The sequence below is a fragment of the Sceloporus occidentalis genome, unplaced genomic scaffold (genome assembly GCF_023333645.1).
Source record: "Sceloporus occidentalis isolate IW3139 unplaced genomic scaffold, rSceOcc1.0.p SCAF_71, whole genome shotgun sequence".
Lineage (NCBI taxonomy): Eukaryota > Metazoa > Chordata > Lepidosauria > Squamata > Phrynosomatidae > Sceloporus > Sceloporus occidentalis.
This window is the reverse complement of record NW_028317051.1, coordinates 5,390,135-5,408,399: the sequence shown is the minus strand read 5'-3', so window position 1 is coordinate 5,408,399 and position 18,265 is coordinate 5,390,135. Positions and strand designations below refer to the sequence as shown.

General features: G+C 39.5%; 1 protein-coding gene across 1 annotated transcript in view; it reads right to left on the bottom strand.

Annotated features, from left to right (window-relative positions):
- Nucleotides 1–18,265, bottom strand: part of LOC149286297 (microtubule-actin cross-linking factor 1, isoforms 1/2/3/4/5-like) — a gene marked incomplete at its 3' end in the record, with an annotated part of 89,176 nt that overhangs the window by 40,210 nt on the left and 30,701 nt on the right. The window contains exons 10-39 of the mRNA XM_089494327.1: nucleotides 18,137–18,232; nucleotides 17,705–17,832; nucleotides 17,537–17,630; nucleotides 17,160–17,314; nucleotides 16,609–16,876; nucleotides 16,250–16,378; nucleotides 15,924–16,001; nucleotides 15,641–15,802; nucleotides 15,425–15,529; nucleotides 15,072–15,167; nucleotides 14,850–14,975; nucleotides 14,613–14,765; nucleotides 14,369–14,523; nucleotides 14,138–14,264; nucleotides 13,878–14,061; nucleotides 12,846–13,009; nucleotides 12,581–12,759; nucleotides 12,155–12,293; nucleotides 11,867–12,060; nucleotides 11,465–11,627; nucleotides 11,099–11,182; nucleotides 10,741–10,848; nucleotides 10,565–10,663; nucleotides 10,162–10,299; nucleotides 9,829–9,917; nucleotides 9,615–9,750; nucleotides 3,342–7,841; nucleotides 2,496–2,654; nucleotides 288–503; nucleotides 45–200 (exon numbers count right to left, since the gene is read on the bottom strand). Coding sequence (XP_089350453.1) covers nucleotides 45–200; nucleotides 288–503; nucleotides 2,496–2,654; nucleotides 3,342–7,841; nucleotides 9,615–9,750; nucleotides 9,829–9,917; nucleotides 10,162–10,299; nucleotides 10,565–10,663; nucleotides 10,741–10,848; nucleotides 11,099–11,182; nucleotides 11,465–11,627; nucleotides 11,867–12,060; nucleotides 12,155–12,293; nucleotides 12,581–12,759; nucleotides 12,846–13,009; nucleotides 13,878–14,061; nucleotides 14,138–14,264; nucleotides 14,369–14,523; nucleotides 14,613–14,765; nucleotides 14,850–14,975; nucleotides 15,072–15,167; nucleotides 15,425–15,529; nucleotides 15,641–15,802; nucleotides 15,924–16,001; nucleotides 16,250–16,378; nucleotides 16,609–16,876; nucleotides 17,160–17,314; nucleotides 17,537–17,630; nucleotides 17,705–17,832; nucleotides 18,137–18,232 — 8,580 coding nt within the window. The remainder of the gene's footprint in view (nucleotides 1–44; nucleotides 201–287; nucleotides 504–2,495; nucleotides 2,655–3,341; nucleotides 7,842–9,614; nucleotides 9,751–9,828; nucleotides 9,918–10,161; nucleotides 10,300–10,564; nucleotides 10,664–10,740; nucleotides 10,849–11,098; nucleotides 11,183–11,464; nucleotides 11,628–11,866; nucleotides 12,061–12,154; nucleotides 12,294–12,580; nucleotides 12,760–12,845; nucleotides 13,010–13,877; nucleotides 14,062–14,137; nucleotides 14,265–14,368; nucleotides 14,524–14,612; nucleotides 14,766–14,849; nucleotides 14,976–15,071; nucleotides 15,168–15,424; nucleotides 15,530–15,640; nucleotides 15,803–15,923; nucleotides 16,002–16,249; nucleotides 16,379–16,608; nucleotides 16,877–17,159; nucleotides 17,315–17,536; nucleotides 17,631–17,704; nucleotides 17,833–18,136; nucleotides 18,233–18,265) is intronic.

The following is an 18,265-nucleotide window of genomic DNA, read 5'->3' as shown; positions in this document are numbered from 1 at the left end:
AAAGGACAAGACAACGGTCCATTAATCTGGGTTTTGGTAATCACCTCCACAATCTCCAGATCACTCTTAAACGCATTAGGATCTAGCGCTAAGTCATCACTGGTCTTCAAATTGTCCAATGAATCTGTAGCGTCTTTTACCCACTGCAAAAGAGACTTAAGTTTGCTTTCCAAGCCTTCGTGTTCAGCTACGACTTTAGCCTGCAAGTAGAAAAGCAGATAAGCTCCATTCAATATACAGCGCCCAAGTAGTACAAATCACTTAAATCACCTCTGAATAAGACTCACCTTTGCCATCCGCAGAGCAGAGTGAAGCTGCTTGACCCTAGACTCGGAGGTGTCTCTGACAGAAGTCAGTGATTTTTCCAGGTTCTTGGCATCTTTCTCTAAAGCCCTGAGGAGCTGTTTTGGGACTTCCCGGAGCCGCCTAGAGACGATTCGTTTCACCAAATCCAACTCCTGACTCACCGGCGATAACAGGTCTTTCAGTTCTTTGTCCAAGATCTGCACAAACAATTTTTTTTTTAGAAAGCCATGCTCATGAATAATCATAGTATTGCCTGGTACGAGATGATTAGTTAACTACATATTTTCAAAAGTACAAAAGCTTTTTTAGGTCATACACAACATGCAGTTTTCGAACATGTATTCACTAACTAGTGGGTTTTGCATTGACTATTCCTTTATGAAGGTCCAACCTAGTCCTCTCTTACCGAAGCTTGCTGAAAATTGTATTTTCATACAGCAATGAATTCATTGCGTTTAAAGGTTTCACCTTGTCTACAAATCTCAGAGTTTAATGAACAGAACCATGTGTGTTTTTATTTGTTTTCAACTCGTTCTCATCAGTGCAGCATAGGCGCTCCTAAAACACTACTACTGAAGTGGTCTAGAATGCTATTCAAAATATATCATATTATTCTATGCTACCAAACTGTTACAGGCCTCAGTAGAAGTTACGCTTAAGGATTTAACTATGCAGAACTAGTATTTTCTGTTACATAAGATTTTTTTAATGTTATAAAATTAGAATGTTTTTGCTATTCTGTAAAAATGATTAACAGCTTGGTCGTGGTGGTAATTTTCCTCTCCTCATTTTTTTTGACCGTTAGTACTATTTTTGAGGTAGCGTTACGCAGGTCTAGTTATTATACCCTATATATATATGCAGATCTTTGCTTATAATGTGGGGCAGACCGAGAGACAGAAGCTAGACTTCATATTGAGTCTGACTGGTATGTTTATTTGTTTTTTTATAGGCATTCTATGTTCATTTTGGATTTTTGTAATTTTTGTGATCTTTAATAAGTAATTACTAGATTGAATTCTTAGTGCTTTCTTATAATTGTGCTCACAATTTCATTTATTGAATGTGAGACCTATTCACATGTATAAAATTGAGATTTGGTAACTTAGGGTGGAGAATAACCTCTTCTTAAGACAGTGGTCTGATGTCATAATTTCATGTAGCCCACCTGATGGTAATATATAAATAAAATTAATGTAGAAACTCAGATAAAGGTCATCTGTACCTTATGTACCAAATACAACGAAACTGCTATATATGCAATATCATGAGAGAGCCATGCTAACTTTATTAACATGAATATTGTGAATACTCGTTTGACCGCTATGACTATTAAATACAGTAACATAAAAGCCATGCCATGCAGCTTGATATGTAACCATCATTTTTATAGTAAACCCTGTAAAAAAAAAAAAAAAAAGAAAAAAAAAGATCTAACCTAAAGGCACCTTGGAAAATTGACTACAGGATTGAAAAACGGTATAACAAGCACTTGTGCGTAGCACAGTTAAGGAAGTAGACCATACTGCTGCTTTATATCGTGATTTGTAATCGTACAAACATCAGTAAGAGCTGCGAGTGAAGCCAAGCATGCGTGCCACGTAACTTATAACTACATAAAATATTGAACAGGAGGTCCACAAACACACTTGCCATATAATAATGTAAAATCATGAATCAGAAAGGACCAATATTGAAAATGATGTTACTTGTCACTTTGCCCAAGCTGACGAAGGTGTTCCTACAATAATTGTACAACTTTGTATCCAGTAATGAGACTAGTCCAGGCATGTCCAAAGTCTGGCCCGAGGGCCAATTGCGACTGATAAGGCCCCACAGATAAGTTGCCCAAATATAGATCTGTTTTTTTGATATTAAAGGCAGAGTGATTTAACACCTGTTTAGATTTGTCATCCAAGTCACAAAATGAAAAGTATGCCATTTTCAATAAACGTTGCATAAAATAGTTAATTTCCATTCCATTTTAATGGTTCAAAGAATGTCAGGCAACATGGTCGGCCCTCGCACATGTTCACTTCATCAAATCTGGCACTCTTCGAAAAAAGTTTGGACATGCCTGGACTAGTCGCACTCACCATTGGAGGCATGATACCTTGGGCAACTTTTCTGCACTGGCAAAGAATACCACAATGTATATCATCAATGTAATACTAATATCAGCATTTTACCTCTGTCTGTCTCAGCTGCTCTTGCACCTCCTGTAGCTCCAATGGAACAGGGCAAACAGGGCCCAGTCTCACTTCAATATCCCGCAGCATAGAGAGATAAGACACAAGGTTCTCCTCGTGCTCAAGGCAACTTTGTTTAATGGAAGAAGCATGAGAATCCTAAATGAAAGAGACAGTAAGGGGTCAGTTTCAAAATTCTTGTTTTAACTCAATTTGTTAAAATGTAAATATTGACGTTCCCCAGGTTCCCTATACCTTCGTTTTTTCCTGTTTCACAGGCTTTTATGTCAATGACAGACAGGGTGCTAGTGGCTCCATCTTGAATGTGGTCTCCATGTGGAAATTTATTGTGTAAATAAATATGACTTTATAAAGCATGAAGCTTTATGATGTTTATGATTTATAATGTCAAGTGCATTTAGTTTTGCAAACAAGTAGTTTCTTACATGTTCTGTTTAATCATGAAATATACTGTAGAGGTGGCTATTACAGTTTTAAAATGCTCACTGTTATCTTAAAAAAAAGCTTACATGAACAACAGTGTTGTTACAAAACAGCCACTTTGGTTTAAAGAAACATTTTTTGGAAGATGTTTTAAATGGGGCCGCAAAGCAATACAAATTATTCTTTGGACGTGTTTACAAACTTCCATAGCGCACCTAATGTGTTTTTGTTTTGGTGCATATTATGTAAATGATGTATGCAACCCTTTTTTTTTTTTTTACACCATTTTTTATAACAAATGTTTGTAACTGACCTTGGCATGTCTAATATCAAAACTCATGGTGAAATCTATAAATGGACATTGTAAATGCATGTGGCGTAGTCTACAGTACATTTATTCACCTTGGGTGTTTCCTCTGTCGTCTTTCTGGCTGTATTATGTGGTTCTAAAACTTGCTGAACATTATCTCCAGTATGTAGAGGAATTCTGTTTTGAGCGGTTCTGGTCAGTTGTGGAGGGAGCCGGCTTAAGCTGGATCCAAAAGTATCCCGTTCGCTTTCGGTCAATGAAAATTTATCATACTCTTGGTTGTCATCCTTCGACTCTTTTACATTCTGAAGAACAGACTCTGTTATTTTCTCTGGATCCTGAACTGTGTTGCTTGTATTTTCTTTGTCCACTTGCTGAAGGACATTGTTAAGTGCCGACGTATCCAGCTGGCCTAGAGTACTATCTGAAGACAAAAGCTCTACAGCCTTTAAACTTTTAGCTGTAAAAGAATTCTCTCCATTACATGTCATGCTTTGGTTAAGTAGCTGTTCATGGACAACAGCAAACTGGTCTGAGAATAACGGCTGTGGTTTTGGAGTTTCTTCAAAGAAACCTTCCTCCGTCACACTTCTCTCTAGATCTGTTTCGATCGGTTCAGCTGCCAACGTGACATCTCCCATACATGAAAATTCATTCTCTGCACTAGGCACTGGGTGTTCAATCCTTTTATTTTTAACTGAAACCTTTTCCACAAGAGTGGCATTCTTTTGGTTTCCATCCATTTCAGAGATATGAGAACTTTCACAGACTTCTAGGATCTGATTAGTAGGATCGGATTCAGTAAACGGTGAATCAATTGTGTCAAGTACTGAAAATGCTGAAAGCCTGCTTACATGATCTTCTACTTCATCCACTGCATCCTGGAGATAGGATTTATCAATCTGGTGGCTATCATCTGCCGTCAAATATAAAGAACATTGTTCCTGGATGGTTTCGGGCTGAGACAGAGATTTGTTGGTTTCAGATGAGTGCAAAAGTTTGTCATATGGACTTGTCCTCTCAATAAGTGCGCCTTGCCCATAATGCAATCTGTCCTCAGATGACACACTCCTCAAGTTAGTTTGCACTAATGTATGCACGGATCCTGGAGAACTTATTATGTTCTCCTTACAAACTTCTGGTGTGCCATTAATTTCTTCAGTCAAGTCATTAGGATCAAAAACATTTCCCTTTTGTTTTGCAAAAAGTAAAGAAGAAGCAGTTGGTTCGCGTCTCACAAGTAGCTTTTGCGATGTTAAATCAGCCGATGGACTTTCCAAAAGCTTTACATTTCTTGCATTGCACAGCTTACCGTTTGCTGAATCATCCTCTAATGAATCAGGATCTAAATCTTTCCTATACTCTTGCAGAGGAGCAATCGATTTACCTTCTGTCATTACAGTGTCTGCTCCCAAACTCTCAAACTGAAGTTTTGTGCTAGTGTTACAGTCTTGACTCGGGTGTTTTACTGCATCCGTTGAGAATGCATGATCTGTAAACTTGACTTCCGAGAGGAAATTAAGATCTAGAAATCGCTGTCCGGTAATAACGTCAATTTTACATTTCTTTACAATATCTATATATGGAATCATTTGGCTGCCTTTGGCCATACTTGAATGCGTTGAGGCTGTTACGTTATGGTGAACCTTCAGGGATCTTTCGTCTTGATTTTTAGATGCTCTCAAACCTTCACCAGGTGATATGACTGGCTCTAATTGCTTCAGACATTCATGCTCAGCAAGACCTTTAAATAAATCATGGTTAATTATTTTGTGTTTTAGAGCATCACTTGCCGAAAACCTCATTCCTGATGAATTGTGAAGTATTCCTCCATCAGCTATTTGTTTGGTCAAATGAAGAATAGCGTCCTCTCTGCTAATAACACCCTTCTTAAGGGCTTCAACCACAGATAAGGTTTTCTTAGAATGTGGATCTGTAATTCCACTTGTTTCAATCTGCAGACTAATCAGTTTTTGTTTTGTTGTTTTATCTGTGCTCTTTCCTTTGGAAGCCTTCTCCAGCTTAACGAGGTCATCTTGGTCAGAGGACTTCACCAAATTGAGACTGGAGGCCAAGGTAACCGATATTCTCTTACCTCTCTTGATATCAAATATACCACCAGTGATCACTTGAACGTCTAAAATTCTTCTGGCCATATCTTCATCTACCAAGCCAGCGATCAGGGCATCATGCACAGAATAAAGGGTATTGCTTTGGACATCGACAATACCACTAATTGCTTTGTCAGATGTAAAGACCCTCTGTAGAAGTGTTTCATCCATAAGCCCCTCATCTATTACATCTGGAATGGTTAATGGCTCACATGTCTTTGAGTCAAAGAAACCTGAAAACAGACCAAGTCTTTCCATGAGCTTTAGAGCTGTGTGACTAGAAACTGTGCCAAGAGCAACCGCCTCATTGAGAAGGAGCTTTTGATTGGAGTTTGCGTCAACTATACCACCGTGCATCAACTGCTCAGTCAGGAGAGTCAACGTATCTTCTTCTCCTAACCCAAAATTATATTTACCAGCAGCACCAGAATCTCTCACCACATTCGAGGAATTAGTTGGCTCCTTTGACACACTCTTTAATTCCAGGTCTTCTGATTTTATTTCAGAAGGCATGGGTTCTACCACCAGCTGTGCAGCACCCTTGTGATTCAAATTACTTTGAATTGAGACATCTTGCTCTTTAAAATCCGACATTATTGTATCTCCTCTGTCAGAATCCTCTGGTACAGAATTTTCCAAGTTCAGCATGATTTCCCTGGGGGAAAATGAAGGTGTTCTTTGAGCAATTGTTAGAGTCTGTGGCTGGGTAGCAACTACATATGCATTAGCAGAACTTTGTGATGTTGCATTGGAACTCTTAATCCCACTGATAAAAGAGTTGGACATATCTTGCAAGCATGAATCTTCCTCAGAAGGACTCCCCACTAGTGGCCTTTCAGGGTGTTGTAATGGCTTGTCCTCATTGAAATTAGTTTGAATGACTTGTTGGCTTTGGTTTTCTAAAGACTTTTGAAAGGAAGGAGCTGTTGGCACCTTTGTATTAGGATGAGTTGATTCCACAGATACACTGCTCCATGTTTCTTGCTGATCCGCTCTTTTCAGATTTGTATGGTCTACCGTGTCTTTATCAACATGATCTTCCTTCCTGGACGTTTCTTTCCCAACAGAAATAGAACTAGAAATGGAATGTTTTCTGTAGGCCTCTGGGAGTAATTCTGAAATACTGATTTCTTTACTGTTGATAAGCAATAGTCCACTGTGAATATTTATGTAGCTGAAGTTCATAAGTTTTTTATTAAATTCAGTTTGTTGATTTCTGTGCATATCCCAAACATTGCTCTCTGTAGGATATGTGCTGCTATTCAAAGATGCGGAGGCTGGTTGGACTCCAGTCTCCTTCACATATCCTGCTGTATGGATGCCCGTTATGTCAGGAATCACTGGGGACTGTAAAATACCAGCAGCATGTTCATTTAAAATACCACGTTGGACAGCAACTTCCCAAGACAGGATTTCTCTGTTTTCTGGCACATAAAGACCATGAATTCTTTGTCTATGTTCAAGAATCTTAATAGCCACGTCCTCAGAAAGAACTTGCTCCTGAATAGCATCTGCAATGGTTAGTACTTCCCCTGATTCAGGCCGAAGGAGGCCCCTGAAAATCCCTAGAGACTCCAAAACAAGTAAAGCGTGTCTGGACGAGACAAGACTGTTTTTCACTGCTTCATCCAGTGTCACTCTTTGTCCGGTTGCTATGTCTATAATGCCTCCATTCTGAAGCTGTTGCACAAGAAGAGAACAAGCGATATCCTGATCCATTAAATTATGTTTCACTGCTTCCTCTATAGTCAATCTATGTCCTGTTTTGGGATCAGGGATTCCACCAGCAAACATCTGAGCTTCTAGAAGTCTGATTGCCACCTGTCTATCAATTAAGCCTTCTTGACCTGCACTGAAAATGCTGACTTTCTTCCCAGACCTCAGGCATATCATATCTCCTGCGAGCCGTTTAACTGGAAGAAGTTTAAGTCCTGTGGACTCTTGAACAATGCAAATTTCCATTATTTCTGACAATGTCACTTTCTTTGCAGCATTTGGATCAATAAGACATTTAGAAGAGACCTCCAATTCTCGCTGTAGCTCTCTACCAATGAGCCCATCCTTACAGGCATTATCAATATCTGCAAGGTAGTTTCTGGATGTCAGCTTCAGTCTTCCTGTTGCAAAGCATATCGTTAAGACTCTCAGACCCACATTTTGTTGTATTTTATCTTCTTGTATTGCTGTGGTGATGGAAAAGAGGTTTTGCATTCCACTTTTACTGATGTCCACTAATTCATGAGCATGCCTAATATTTTGAAGATGTAAGAAAAGCCAGTTATCAACAAGATTTCTCTGCAAAGCTTCCTCTAATGTCAGTCTTTCATTTGCCTTGGGGTCAATCAAACCGCACAGAACAGTCTGGGTTTCCAAAAGCATTAGGCCAGTTTCTCGGTCAATGAGTCCTCTCTGCATAGCATGGAATATGGAGAAGACTTCCATGCAACCAAGGTCTATTACACCAGCTATTATGTAATGCTCCTGAAAGAAGCCAAGGTCAAAGTTAGGCTCAACCCAAAACAAACACAAACAATTTGAAATCAGCCCAAATTACACAGTGGGAAATAAAAAAGAAAACAAAGCAAAACTATAGCTACAAAGCAGTAAAGAACTCTTTCATGCATTATATTGCTAAAGCATTGACTACATGAGCATACATTTTAGGCCAAGACATTATACAGCCAGGTGCGTAGCTGAAAGCAGCAGGACCCCAAAGGTTCTTTGTAGGGAAATCATCTTGATTAGTATAGAAGCTCTAAAAAATGTAGTACTGGTGAATAGACTGAAATAGAAAGCATTGAAAGTTTTCGAGAACTCCACCCATAGATTCTGCTTGAGCCTGCTAACCCATCACCAAAAACCATCATCAGCAGAAGCCCTCCTTTACCCTAAAACCTTTTCTGCATATTCCATGCAACTTTCTTTTCTACCTTAAAAAAGACAGGATTACGTTTTCCTCTAACCAATTTCTATGATCGTGTTAGTTTTATTTTATTAATTGTGAATTAAATTATTATATTAGACACCCAGATCATAACAAACAGGAAGAAACATCTTAACGTTGCACAACGAGAGATGTTATTAAAGAAAGGAAAGAAAGATATTTACTTACCAAGGTTGAGGCGAGAGCCATTGCAACGTAACAAAAAAGAGAACCTTATGCGGAGAGGTAAAACACACGGGAAAAGCTTGGGTGTTAGCGTCCAGCATGCCAGCATTGTTTGCGACAAGGAACCCCACATGGGGGGGGATCTTCCATTCCTTTTTTTTTTTTTTTTTTTTTTTTAACACGGGGTATAAGTGTACACTCTGGACTGTTAGTTAAACTCATAAGCAGGGAAGCCAGTTATTTTTTTACGACATAAAGAGGACACATCGTGCTCAGTACAAACAGTGACCTTCCACTTTGGTTAATGGTGCTCCTCTTTTCAACAAGTTTTGTTAAAAGCAAAACAGAAAACAGACAAATGTGCAAACACTTTAGTGTCTTAAACAACTCAGGCGTATGGGGGTTAGAATGAGAGACAACAGTGAGAGACAAGACATGAACTCAGCATACGGTCCAGGCAGTATTAAACTGATATGAGAGTCGCCTGTGAGGAGTGGGAGGATTAAAGTGCGCCAACAGCTTCGTAACAAGACTACTCGGTACGACTTACTAAGCAAAAATACTGCTAAACTGCTGTAAATACAGGATTACCAAATATCATATAATAATGAAAGACATTGGCAATTCAACATCGATCGTGGCATTGATTTTATTGCAAAAGTGGGTCAACTGTTTTCCAAACTATTCCGAAAATTAGTTTCTGTTTTCATCTGGAGGACATAAATATTAGAGTGAGTAGGAAGCGCCATGGCTTATATCACGATATTAATGTTATGGGTGATACAAAACCCAAACATGAAAAGTACGTAGACATGGGTACATTATATGGGTAAATCACAGGGATTTATTTTTAGAGGGGAAAAGATAAATTAGCTATCAACTGAACATTTAAAGATCATTACACTTAACTGTCTTGTTCACTTTGAACTGATGTAGCCTCTACTCCTCGCTCTCCAAACAGGCAACAGAATGAGAACAAGTACTTTTAGAACATACAAAACAAGACCAGACTTTTCACATTATAGAATATGTATGGTCTAGCACATGTCTACACATAATATAAAATATATCAGAAAACATATACATGTGTACATAAAAAAATACATTAAATTATATGCATATAAATCAGTATAAGTGTTGTGTACCTTCTGATCTGCCTCTTGTGCCAGATGGCTATGTAGCTGCTGTATCTGGTTATCAGATTCCTCACACAACTTGTCGTAGGTTTCCTTCAATTCCTGAATCTGTTTAGAGATGTCTTCTTTTTCCCCAGCTGACAACCTGTAGACAGAGAAGGGATTTGCTGGGCATTTCAAGCTTGGCGGACAGAGTGAGTAGAAACTGGACATAAGCCCTTACCTATCACTGTTTTTGGCCATGAAGATCTGCATGGATTTCACAGAATCCAAAATGTGCTCCTTTTTAGACAAAAGATCTTCATGGAGAGCCTGTGGAAAGAAATTAAACCAAAAGAAATTTTAGGACAAGGTTCTATGACTATTATTCTGGACGTGATACAACCAATTGAAACTTTAAATTTGGGGATTATGGATCTGTATAAAAAAAGTGAGAGACTATGTAATGGAGGATGGATTAAAAGAGGCATACTATACAAAGTACAGAGGACATAATACAATTGTGGGCTTGAGGAGTGTAAAAAGGTGGCATTTTAAACTAATTGGTTTATCATACCTTTTGTTCAGAAATGGACTTCCTTATATCAACCCGATCACCTCGGGGGGGTGATAGCACCTGCGACAGGCCAGACACCCAGCTGGAGAGATGCTTCAGATCCTCAACGTGCTTCTCCTTCTCTTCCTCAAGTAGTTTCTGCAGGTATGAAGAAGAGGTTAGGATTGCAACATTAACATAGGATATGAAATCCTATGGTTTTAAAAAGGCTACGGTGTATTAAAAAGTAAAAACAAGAAGATTGGCCCTACCCAAATATATCATAATTTTAGAAAAATTGGATTAGAAAAATACAGCTGCCCAAGACAGTGTGGCATTTCTAACAAAGTTTCAGAAGAGAAGGCGAAAACAGCGTGTGCCAGGAATGAACACAAGGAAAAAAGGACTGAAACAGAACTGTCACCTCTTCCTCCTCGAGCCTCCTCAAGGAATCACTGATATACTTGACGTGCTGTGTAGTCAGAGTCACAAGGGCCGTGTACCGAGTGCGGAGGTCCATGAACTGCGCAAAGTAGAGGTGCTATTAGAACTTACTTTGAACAGGAAAACACCACCAGAGTAGGAATGTAATTGAATTACCTCTTGTGTAATGACATCAGAGGATGAAAACATCCGTCTGCGCTTCATTGGTGACTTCTGCTGTGACTCCACAAATGCTTTGTAAGTCATCAGCTGCAATTCATAATCCTGCACCCCAAAACAAAAAAATGTTATGGTAAACAGGAAAAGTTTATTCATATGGATTTTCTCAAAGTCTGCTTCCATTTTGCAAATGAGATATCTAGGTTAAAGAGTAGATAAATCTTGCAGGCTCAATTAAAAATAAAAAAGCTAGATGTGTATTATCCAAGGTGAAAATGCAAATATATTTTTAATAAGCAGAAATCACATTTCAGTCTCTGCACACGCACAGAAACCATCAGATTCTCAAACTCACCTTTACAGACACAGAGTATTGCTGGGATAGGGACTGACAATCATCCAGGCGGGACTGATTCTTTTCAATTTCAGTCACTAGAGCCTGGAGGCAAAATATAAGCAAATAATGGTTAAACCATTTGTGTACCATCGTAATGGAATTGCATGTCGGCAACCTCTTGACAATCTCCAGAGGAAATAAAGCAGGATGATGTGCTCTTTAAGGAAACTGATTTTGGACACCTTACTAATATTAACAGTAGAATATGCCGCTATACGACTGATGATACAGAAGGGGATAACAGAAAAAACTTTATGGAGCAACAACATGAAAGTATCAGAACAAATAATGAGATAAAATGATACCCCCCTATATTGTGTTTACCGTCTGCTGGCTCAACTGCTCCGATAAGACCCTCCTGTCCTCAGACTGGCCGAGCTTCATCATCTCTTGCTGTGATTTGGTGGTCTCAAGCCAGTGGATGAGACTATTGTGGCGGTCTCTGTAATTTCTAAGCACTTCTTGTATTCCAGCCAGTTCCATTTGGCTAAAAAAAAACAAAAACAAGACAGGATGATCTAGATAACGCAAATGAGGAGGAAAAAAGGTTATTTTATGAAGGGTAAACAGCTACAAGAAAATGTATAACTGAAGTATTAAAATTAAACTTCTACAAAATACACCAACTTTATTTTCGCTCAGTAAATGAAAATGTACTTTATGGTTTGGCATTTGGCAATAAGCAAGAAGGGATTAAAGAAAGAGTGAAAGACAAGGCGATTATACCGTGTCTCCATCTGAGTGTGCGCTCCACTCCATCGCTCCCGGAGCTTGGTTGTTCTTTCTAGGTAGTGCTCCACATCTAGACTGCGCTCCTGGCTCTTCTCTTGCAAACGCTCTTTCACTCCTTTAGACTTTGCAATATCTTCCTCGAGGGCAAGGATTATGCGCTCTTTTTCCTCTGCCTCTTTAAGCCATAACTGCATGATATTAAAGAGAATGGTGTAATTAATAAAGCAGCTTCTGCAGCTCATCTGTACATTGTCCATCGAGAATAACCATATTATAGCATACCTGCAGTGTATCTTGCTGGCACTGAATAGCTGCAGGATCTGCGGGAATAGAGTCCTCCTGAGTTAATCTTGCCTCAAATCCTTTAACCAGGGCTTCTGCTCCTTGCAGACTTCTGATAACCACATCTACTGTCTTTAGCCTGACAAATGAAAAGAGACAAAGTCATACATGAACAATAAGCAGAAAAAAAAAAAAAGATGTTAACCGGAAGTCTTTGGGGCTGCCTAAAATGCATAAAACTTGATGTAAATCAGTCCAACATCACTCTCTGTAATCATGGTTAAACAAAGTAGATTTAATATACAAGGGGGGCACTAAGCAAACCCCACAAAAAAAAGAAAAACTAGATTCCCTGTGCACTACCAGTGTACAATGCAGTATACAGCTATGTATGTTCTATGGAGCTGTCTAGCTCAACATACTCACTTCTCTAGAAACACAGAAGACAGCCCATACACATTCTCCATCTTCCCAACAATTAGATCCAGCTGGGAGCGCACATTTGGGGTGCTTGAGGCAGAAGGTGACTTGTGCAGGAAATGATCACACCGCTCAGAAACCATAGACAACTCGGATTTTAATCTCTTCAACTCTTCTTGCATCCTCTGTGGTACAACACAGGAATAATTACGGTTATGTATTTGATACTGAAGAGGATTCTAAATATCTAAAATTCTAAGACTGCACAGACCTCTTGCTCGGATATAAGGATAGCGTTGTCGTGCATAGCATCAGCATCGCTATTGTATGGACTCTGTAATTTCTTCACCAGCCGCTGTTCACAATCTTCCAGATGCAACTGGATGTTCTGGAGCTCCGATAAATAGGATTGAGCTACACATTCATCTTTATCTTCTACACAGAAAGGGAAAAACAAACAGCAGAACATAAAGTTATTCAAAAATCACAACTTAAAATGGGGAACTAATGGGAAAATAACTTGATACAGTAGTCAATAAAACAGTTCCTGTAAATACAAGAAAAAGTGTGAGCTCAGAACATACTAAGTTAATTCAAGCTTGCCTGGTAATGCAGCTGCACTAACCAATGTTCAATGAAGCCCATTCTAACCACAGCATTTCGGACACCAGATCTCGACCTGATATTTAATGACACTGCTAAAAACTATTTGCCATCACAGGACAGACTGAAAATTGAACTCAAATTTAGCATTCTAAATTTAGTCAGAGGGTACTTGGAAATTGCCCTTAGGAAAATAGTTATTCCACTGTCCTCTCGCAACACATGTACATGTATATAAAGAGCCTGACACAATCACAATCATCTTCTGCTACCATTGATCAGGAAGCAATCAGCTATAAAGTGGCATAAGGATGTGGTAAACAGGCCCGTGGGGCCAAATTTACAAATCCGGGTCTGTTAATAGGACTGAAATCCAGTCAATTTATCTATGGAATACAGACGACCTCTACAACAGTTCTCTACTAAACATTCCCTATCATTTATCATGCTCTAAAAAATAAAAATGGATATAGAGATAATGGTCTCAGAGACAGTAAGAGACTTACTGCTAAGCTGGGTATATTTTGAGTAACTCAGGATTCAGGACCTCAGAGATCCCTTAGTCAGATGGTTAACAACTGCCATTTAAAGAAACCTGTGAGGTCCTTTAAGGTTACATGACTCTATACAAGAAAAGTTAGATTCAACCCGAAAAGATAATACATTTTAAAAGCACGCAATCTCGATTCACATTTCTCACCAGTCTCTATCAGATCCACAAATTTCCGGCACTGTTCTTTACAATTGTCCACTTCCTGCTCCATGCTTAGCCGATCCGTTTGCGTGAAAATTTGCGAGTCCTTACTGTCTTCCAAGAAGTCATCCAGATGTGACTGGAGGATGGAAAGCGTCTGAAGACGCTCTGCCAGAGGCAGAACCCTAAGCTAAAGACAGAAGAGCATTAATTGTCGATCTAACAAATCACCAGTGGTGCTCAATCAAGGCTCACTGACCACTCACTTTTTCCACGGCCCATCCTTGCACAATATCCACATCTTTCCGAAGGTAGTGCCAGGAAAGCAAACTTTTATTATTGATGTGTAATTGGTGCCACAGAGACATCACTTTTTGATACAGCTGCTCCACCCTGCACAGAACAAGTAGTGTCAGAAGCTATCTACGTAGTGTTGCACAGGTGTAGAAAACAGAGTCACCGAGAATGTGTTACATCCGAAAATAAACTTGATTTACCTGCTAGCCATTTCTACTGCATCCTTGTTGGGAGGTGGGATGAGGAAGCAGACAGAGGGCACCATAGCCTCATTGCCTGAAGTGCTAATCACCTTCCACTTTGTCCTCTGGGAATTATCTTCTAATACACATTCTTCATTCCTTGCAATTGTTATCTAAGAACAGCAACATATTACCAATCAGAAGATGAGCACAATAAAAGCTTTGTCCATTTCCTTGGCAGGCGTGTTTCGCAAACCCATACCTCTATTTGACGATAGTCACATATGGCTCTGATAGGCAATGTGCCACTGAGACCATGCTCTGGATTCCTGGGTTTCAGCTGGACAATGTTTTTGGACCTTCCAACTAGACTAGCAACTGAGCTCCTGGACTGAATTAGCTGCTCCTTCTCATCCTAAGTAGAAAAGAAACATCTTAAATACATGATGGTTACAAAAAGAAAGAAAAACTTTGGTAGGAGAAATTTGAAGTCTCTTACCATGGAGTCCTGCAGAATGTCTTCAAGTCGATTAACACTAGTGTTCCGGTCACAGGAATATTTCCTCTTGATTGAATCCTGCAGATTTCGCAGGTAAGCCTCTGATTCCCGTACATCACTGAAGAACTGTAAGAAGAAAACGAGTGGCCAATCATTGTAGACATAAAACAGATACACCACTAAAAAGAGAAAAGTCGGGCAGTATACAACAACAAAAGTTACCTGAAAATACGCAGCATTTTCCTTCACATGTTGCTCTACACAAAGGCAAAGCTGCTGGACCCACTGCCACTGGGACATAACAGCAGCACTGTAGGCCTAAAAAAAACACATCAAAGGGATAAAGACACTCTGAAGAAACAGTAGATTTTAGACAACTTTTTACATGATAAGGAATTTGCATGCACAAGAATTTACTTTCACCAAATGTTTACACAGACAAAAGGGCTCTATCTTGGACTTTACGGTCATATACACTAGAGCTACCACACAGCACAAGTTAGAAAGTGTGACTCTTTACTTTAAGCAGACAGAGATCACACCAACACATAACGCAGATTCCATTTCATTGTTACCTCCACTGTTTGTTTTGCAGGGTGATTCTCTAGCGATAGCAACTCGGCTGTTTCCTGTAGGGACTGAATCACATCCTGCTTATCATCCAGCTCCTGTGTCAGTTCCTGTGACAGTAAATAGAGAGGTGAAGCAGCCGCCATATGACCGTATATATGACCATACAGCTTAAAGCAGGCTTGCGCGGTAAAATGGCACGCTCAATTATTTCTACTTACTGTAAAGTAATCTTTCTTAGAAGCTATATTTGAATTTGAATCACTCCAATCATATGCCAGCTCTTCCTCTTCTTTCTCGTTTAGCCAAATGATTTGCGCCGTTGCCCTGGACACAAAGTCATGAAGGCTCTGCAGGTGGCGTAGACGAAAACTGGATGTTTCCTGCGCAAGGGAACACCTTTCAGTTATTTTATACAGAGCCAAACGTCACTGCCAGTCTAAGCTGGACTGGATTTGAAAAGCACTGTGAGGTTTCGGGACTGATTTTACAAAATTTGCTCACCCTTAATTTGCAGTATTGCATTTCAAGTTTATTCAGGGTCTCTCGGTAACTGCTATGGAAATTTGGTGACATTTTAGCCTGCCAAAAAAAAAAAAAGAGCAGCATATAATATACAGCAAACACCACAACAACCCCATCTAAAAATGTCCATTCCACACACTAATTGCCAGGAAAGCAAAAGAGAGGCATGTCCCCATGAAGAAACTCTTATTACACCTAGTATAGTATTGCATAGTGGTTGAGCTCAATGTACAAACACTAGACTGTTTGAGTTGAAATCAGAACAAACCTAAATGTATACATACATCTGCTTGTAACACACTCACTTCATAACTTCTGGCTTCTCCAAGACTTGAGCTCAGCTCTTCCACACTGCTGTGCACTAGATGTTGATTTTCAAGTTGAGCCTTAACACTTGGGAGGTCGCTGCCCCACTCTGCTCGCTCCAACTTCATCTAAAACGCACACAAATACAGTAACCAGTCTTTAAAAGCACTGATTGCGTAAGCATAAAACTACACGGCCTACTAAAATGTACTGAATTCCAAAAGAACTGCATCTTCTTTACTCACATCTGCAGGACCTATTGTCTTGCCACAATCAAGCTACTTTAATTCCCTCCGTTATCCTATCTGCATCTTACAACCCAAGTACCAAGAAATCTTACACTGTTCCACCTCCATACCTGCATCTCTTCCACCCAAGCAAGGAGCTCATATACGAATCGCAGGCTGCCTTCATCTTCCGATGAAGACAAAGCAATCAGCTCTGTACGGCTCATTGGCTTCCGGAACCAAGATGCAGAAGAAGTGTGTGAAGTTTGAAGGCTTTGTTGGTAAGACGTATTCAAAGAAACAGATGTTTGTAGGTTTGAGATGGTAAAGTTCCCCTTCCTGTACAGATTAGAACATTCCAGCCTAAGGGTAAGGAGTTCATCCTGAATCCGTAGAACTCTGGTGGAAATAAAAATCAGAAGCTAAAGCGTTTCTTTCACAAGTATCCCTGACAGCAGAAAGCAAGTGTCATCCACCATTTACATATGAAACCAAGTTGGTTCTGAGGTACCCCTCTTGCATCAAAGTACTCGAAAGTTTGAGAAACTGCAAGTAAAACCAAGGTTGAGAAGACTAACATGGATAAGCTTCATTTCGTTTGAATGGCGAATTAGTTTTTTGATACTAATGTACTCGCAACTGTTTCCTACAACAAACACATTCAATAACCCCGAAGAAATACCTGAAAGCCAGCTCCTCCACCTGGAAGTATTTCTCATCTCGAAGGATTTGAACATCTGACTGCAGCTGACAGAGGAGCAACTCAATTTCTTGCAAGAACTGTACCACTTCTGTCTCTTGTTGAACCCTCTGTCCACATTCAACGTTGGCTGCATCCTAAAGTACAGTCTATATGTTATTTACTTCAAAAACACATGAAAACAGCAGCTGGGGATATACCGCATGTCACAAACGTAGCGCAAAGAATTTAAATGTTCTAAACAAGAGAAACATGATCAAATGATACAGATCAGATACCCCACTTGGAGACCAGTGTCCACCAACTGCAAACAGATTCCAAATGAAAATAAGAATAATGAACTCCCCAAAGCAACTTACAGATTGTAGTGTATTCCTTGCCAATGTTAATTTTTCTTCGCAGCTCAGACACCCATTTTGAATTCTGTTGGCAATCTGAAGTAGCAACTCCAACCTGTGAAAGCAAAGAATCTGTGACCGCTATGCCCAGATACAACAAACACTCAACGAAAAGCAACGCACAATTACCTCTCTACAGCCGGCCGAAGGACCTTCTCTCTTTCCAGCATAGAAAGGATCAGCTTCCCCCACTGTTCCTCCACATCATTTGGATGAAATGATGAGGGCAGCTTTATCCGGCCAAATTCAATCCAGGCCTAAATTGAGGAAGAGTTATAATATACGTACATAACATGAGAAAACCAGACCAGAATATGAAACTGATAACACCAAGTGAAAAAAAAACAGAGGAATGTTAAACAAATGAAACAATGAGAATTATAGTAAAGTAATAAAACACTTTAAAAGCAAATCAATACTGCAACAAAGGGGACGGAGAAAAGAATGAAAAAAACAAGAAGGGGTTAAGAGGTACAGAAAGCAAGGAAAGATAAATAACTAAACAAAGTGGTTGCAAAAGAAAATGCTCTGCTTTGTTTGCAAGAAAACGTGTTTATTAACCTGTAACATCTGGTATAGGTTTTGGATTTGTCCTTTTTCTTGTTCTTTTGCTGGGATCTCTGTCTCCTTCACATGCACATACTGGTTATAAAGTGCCTAGAAATAAACAGACATCTATGAGCACCTTTC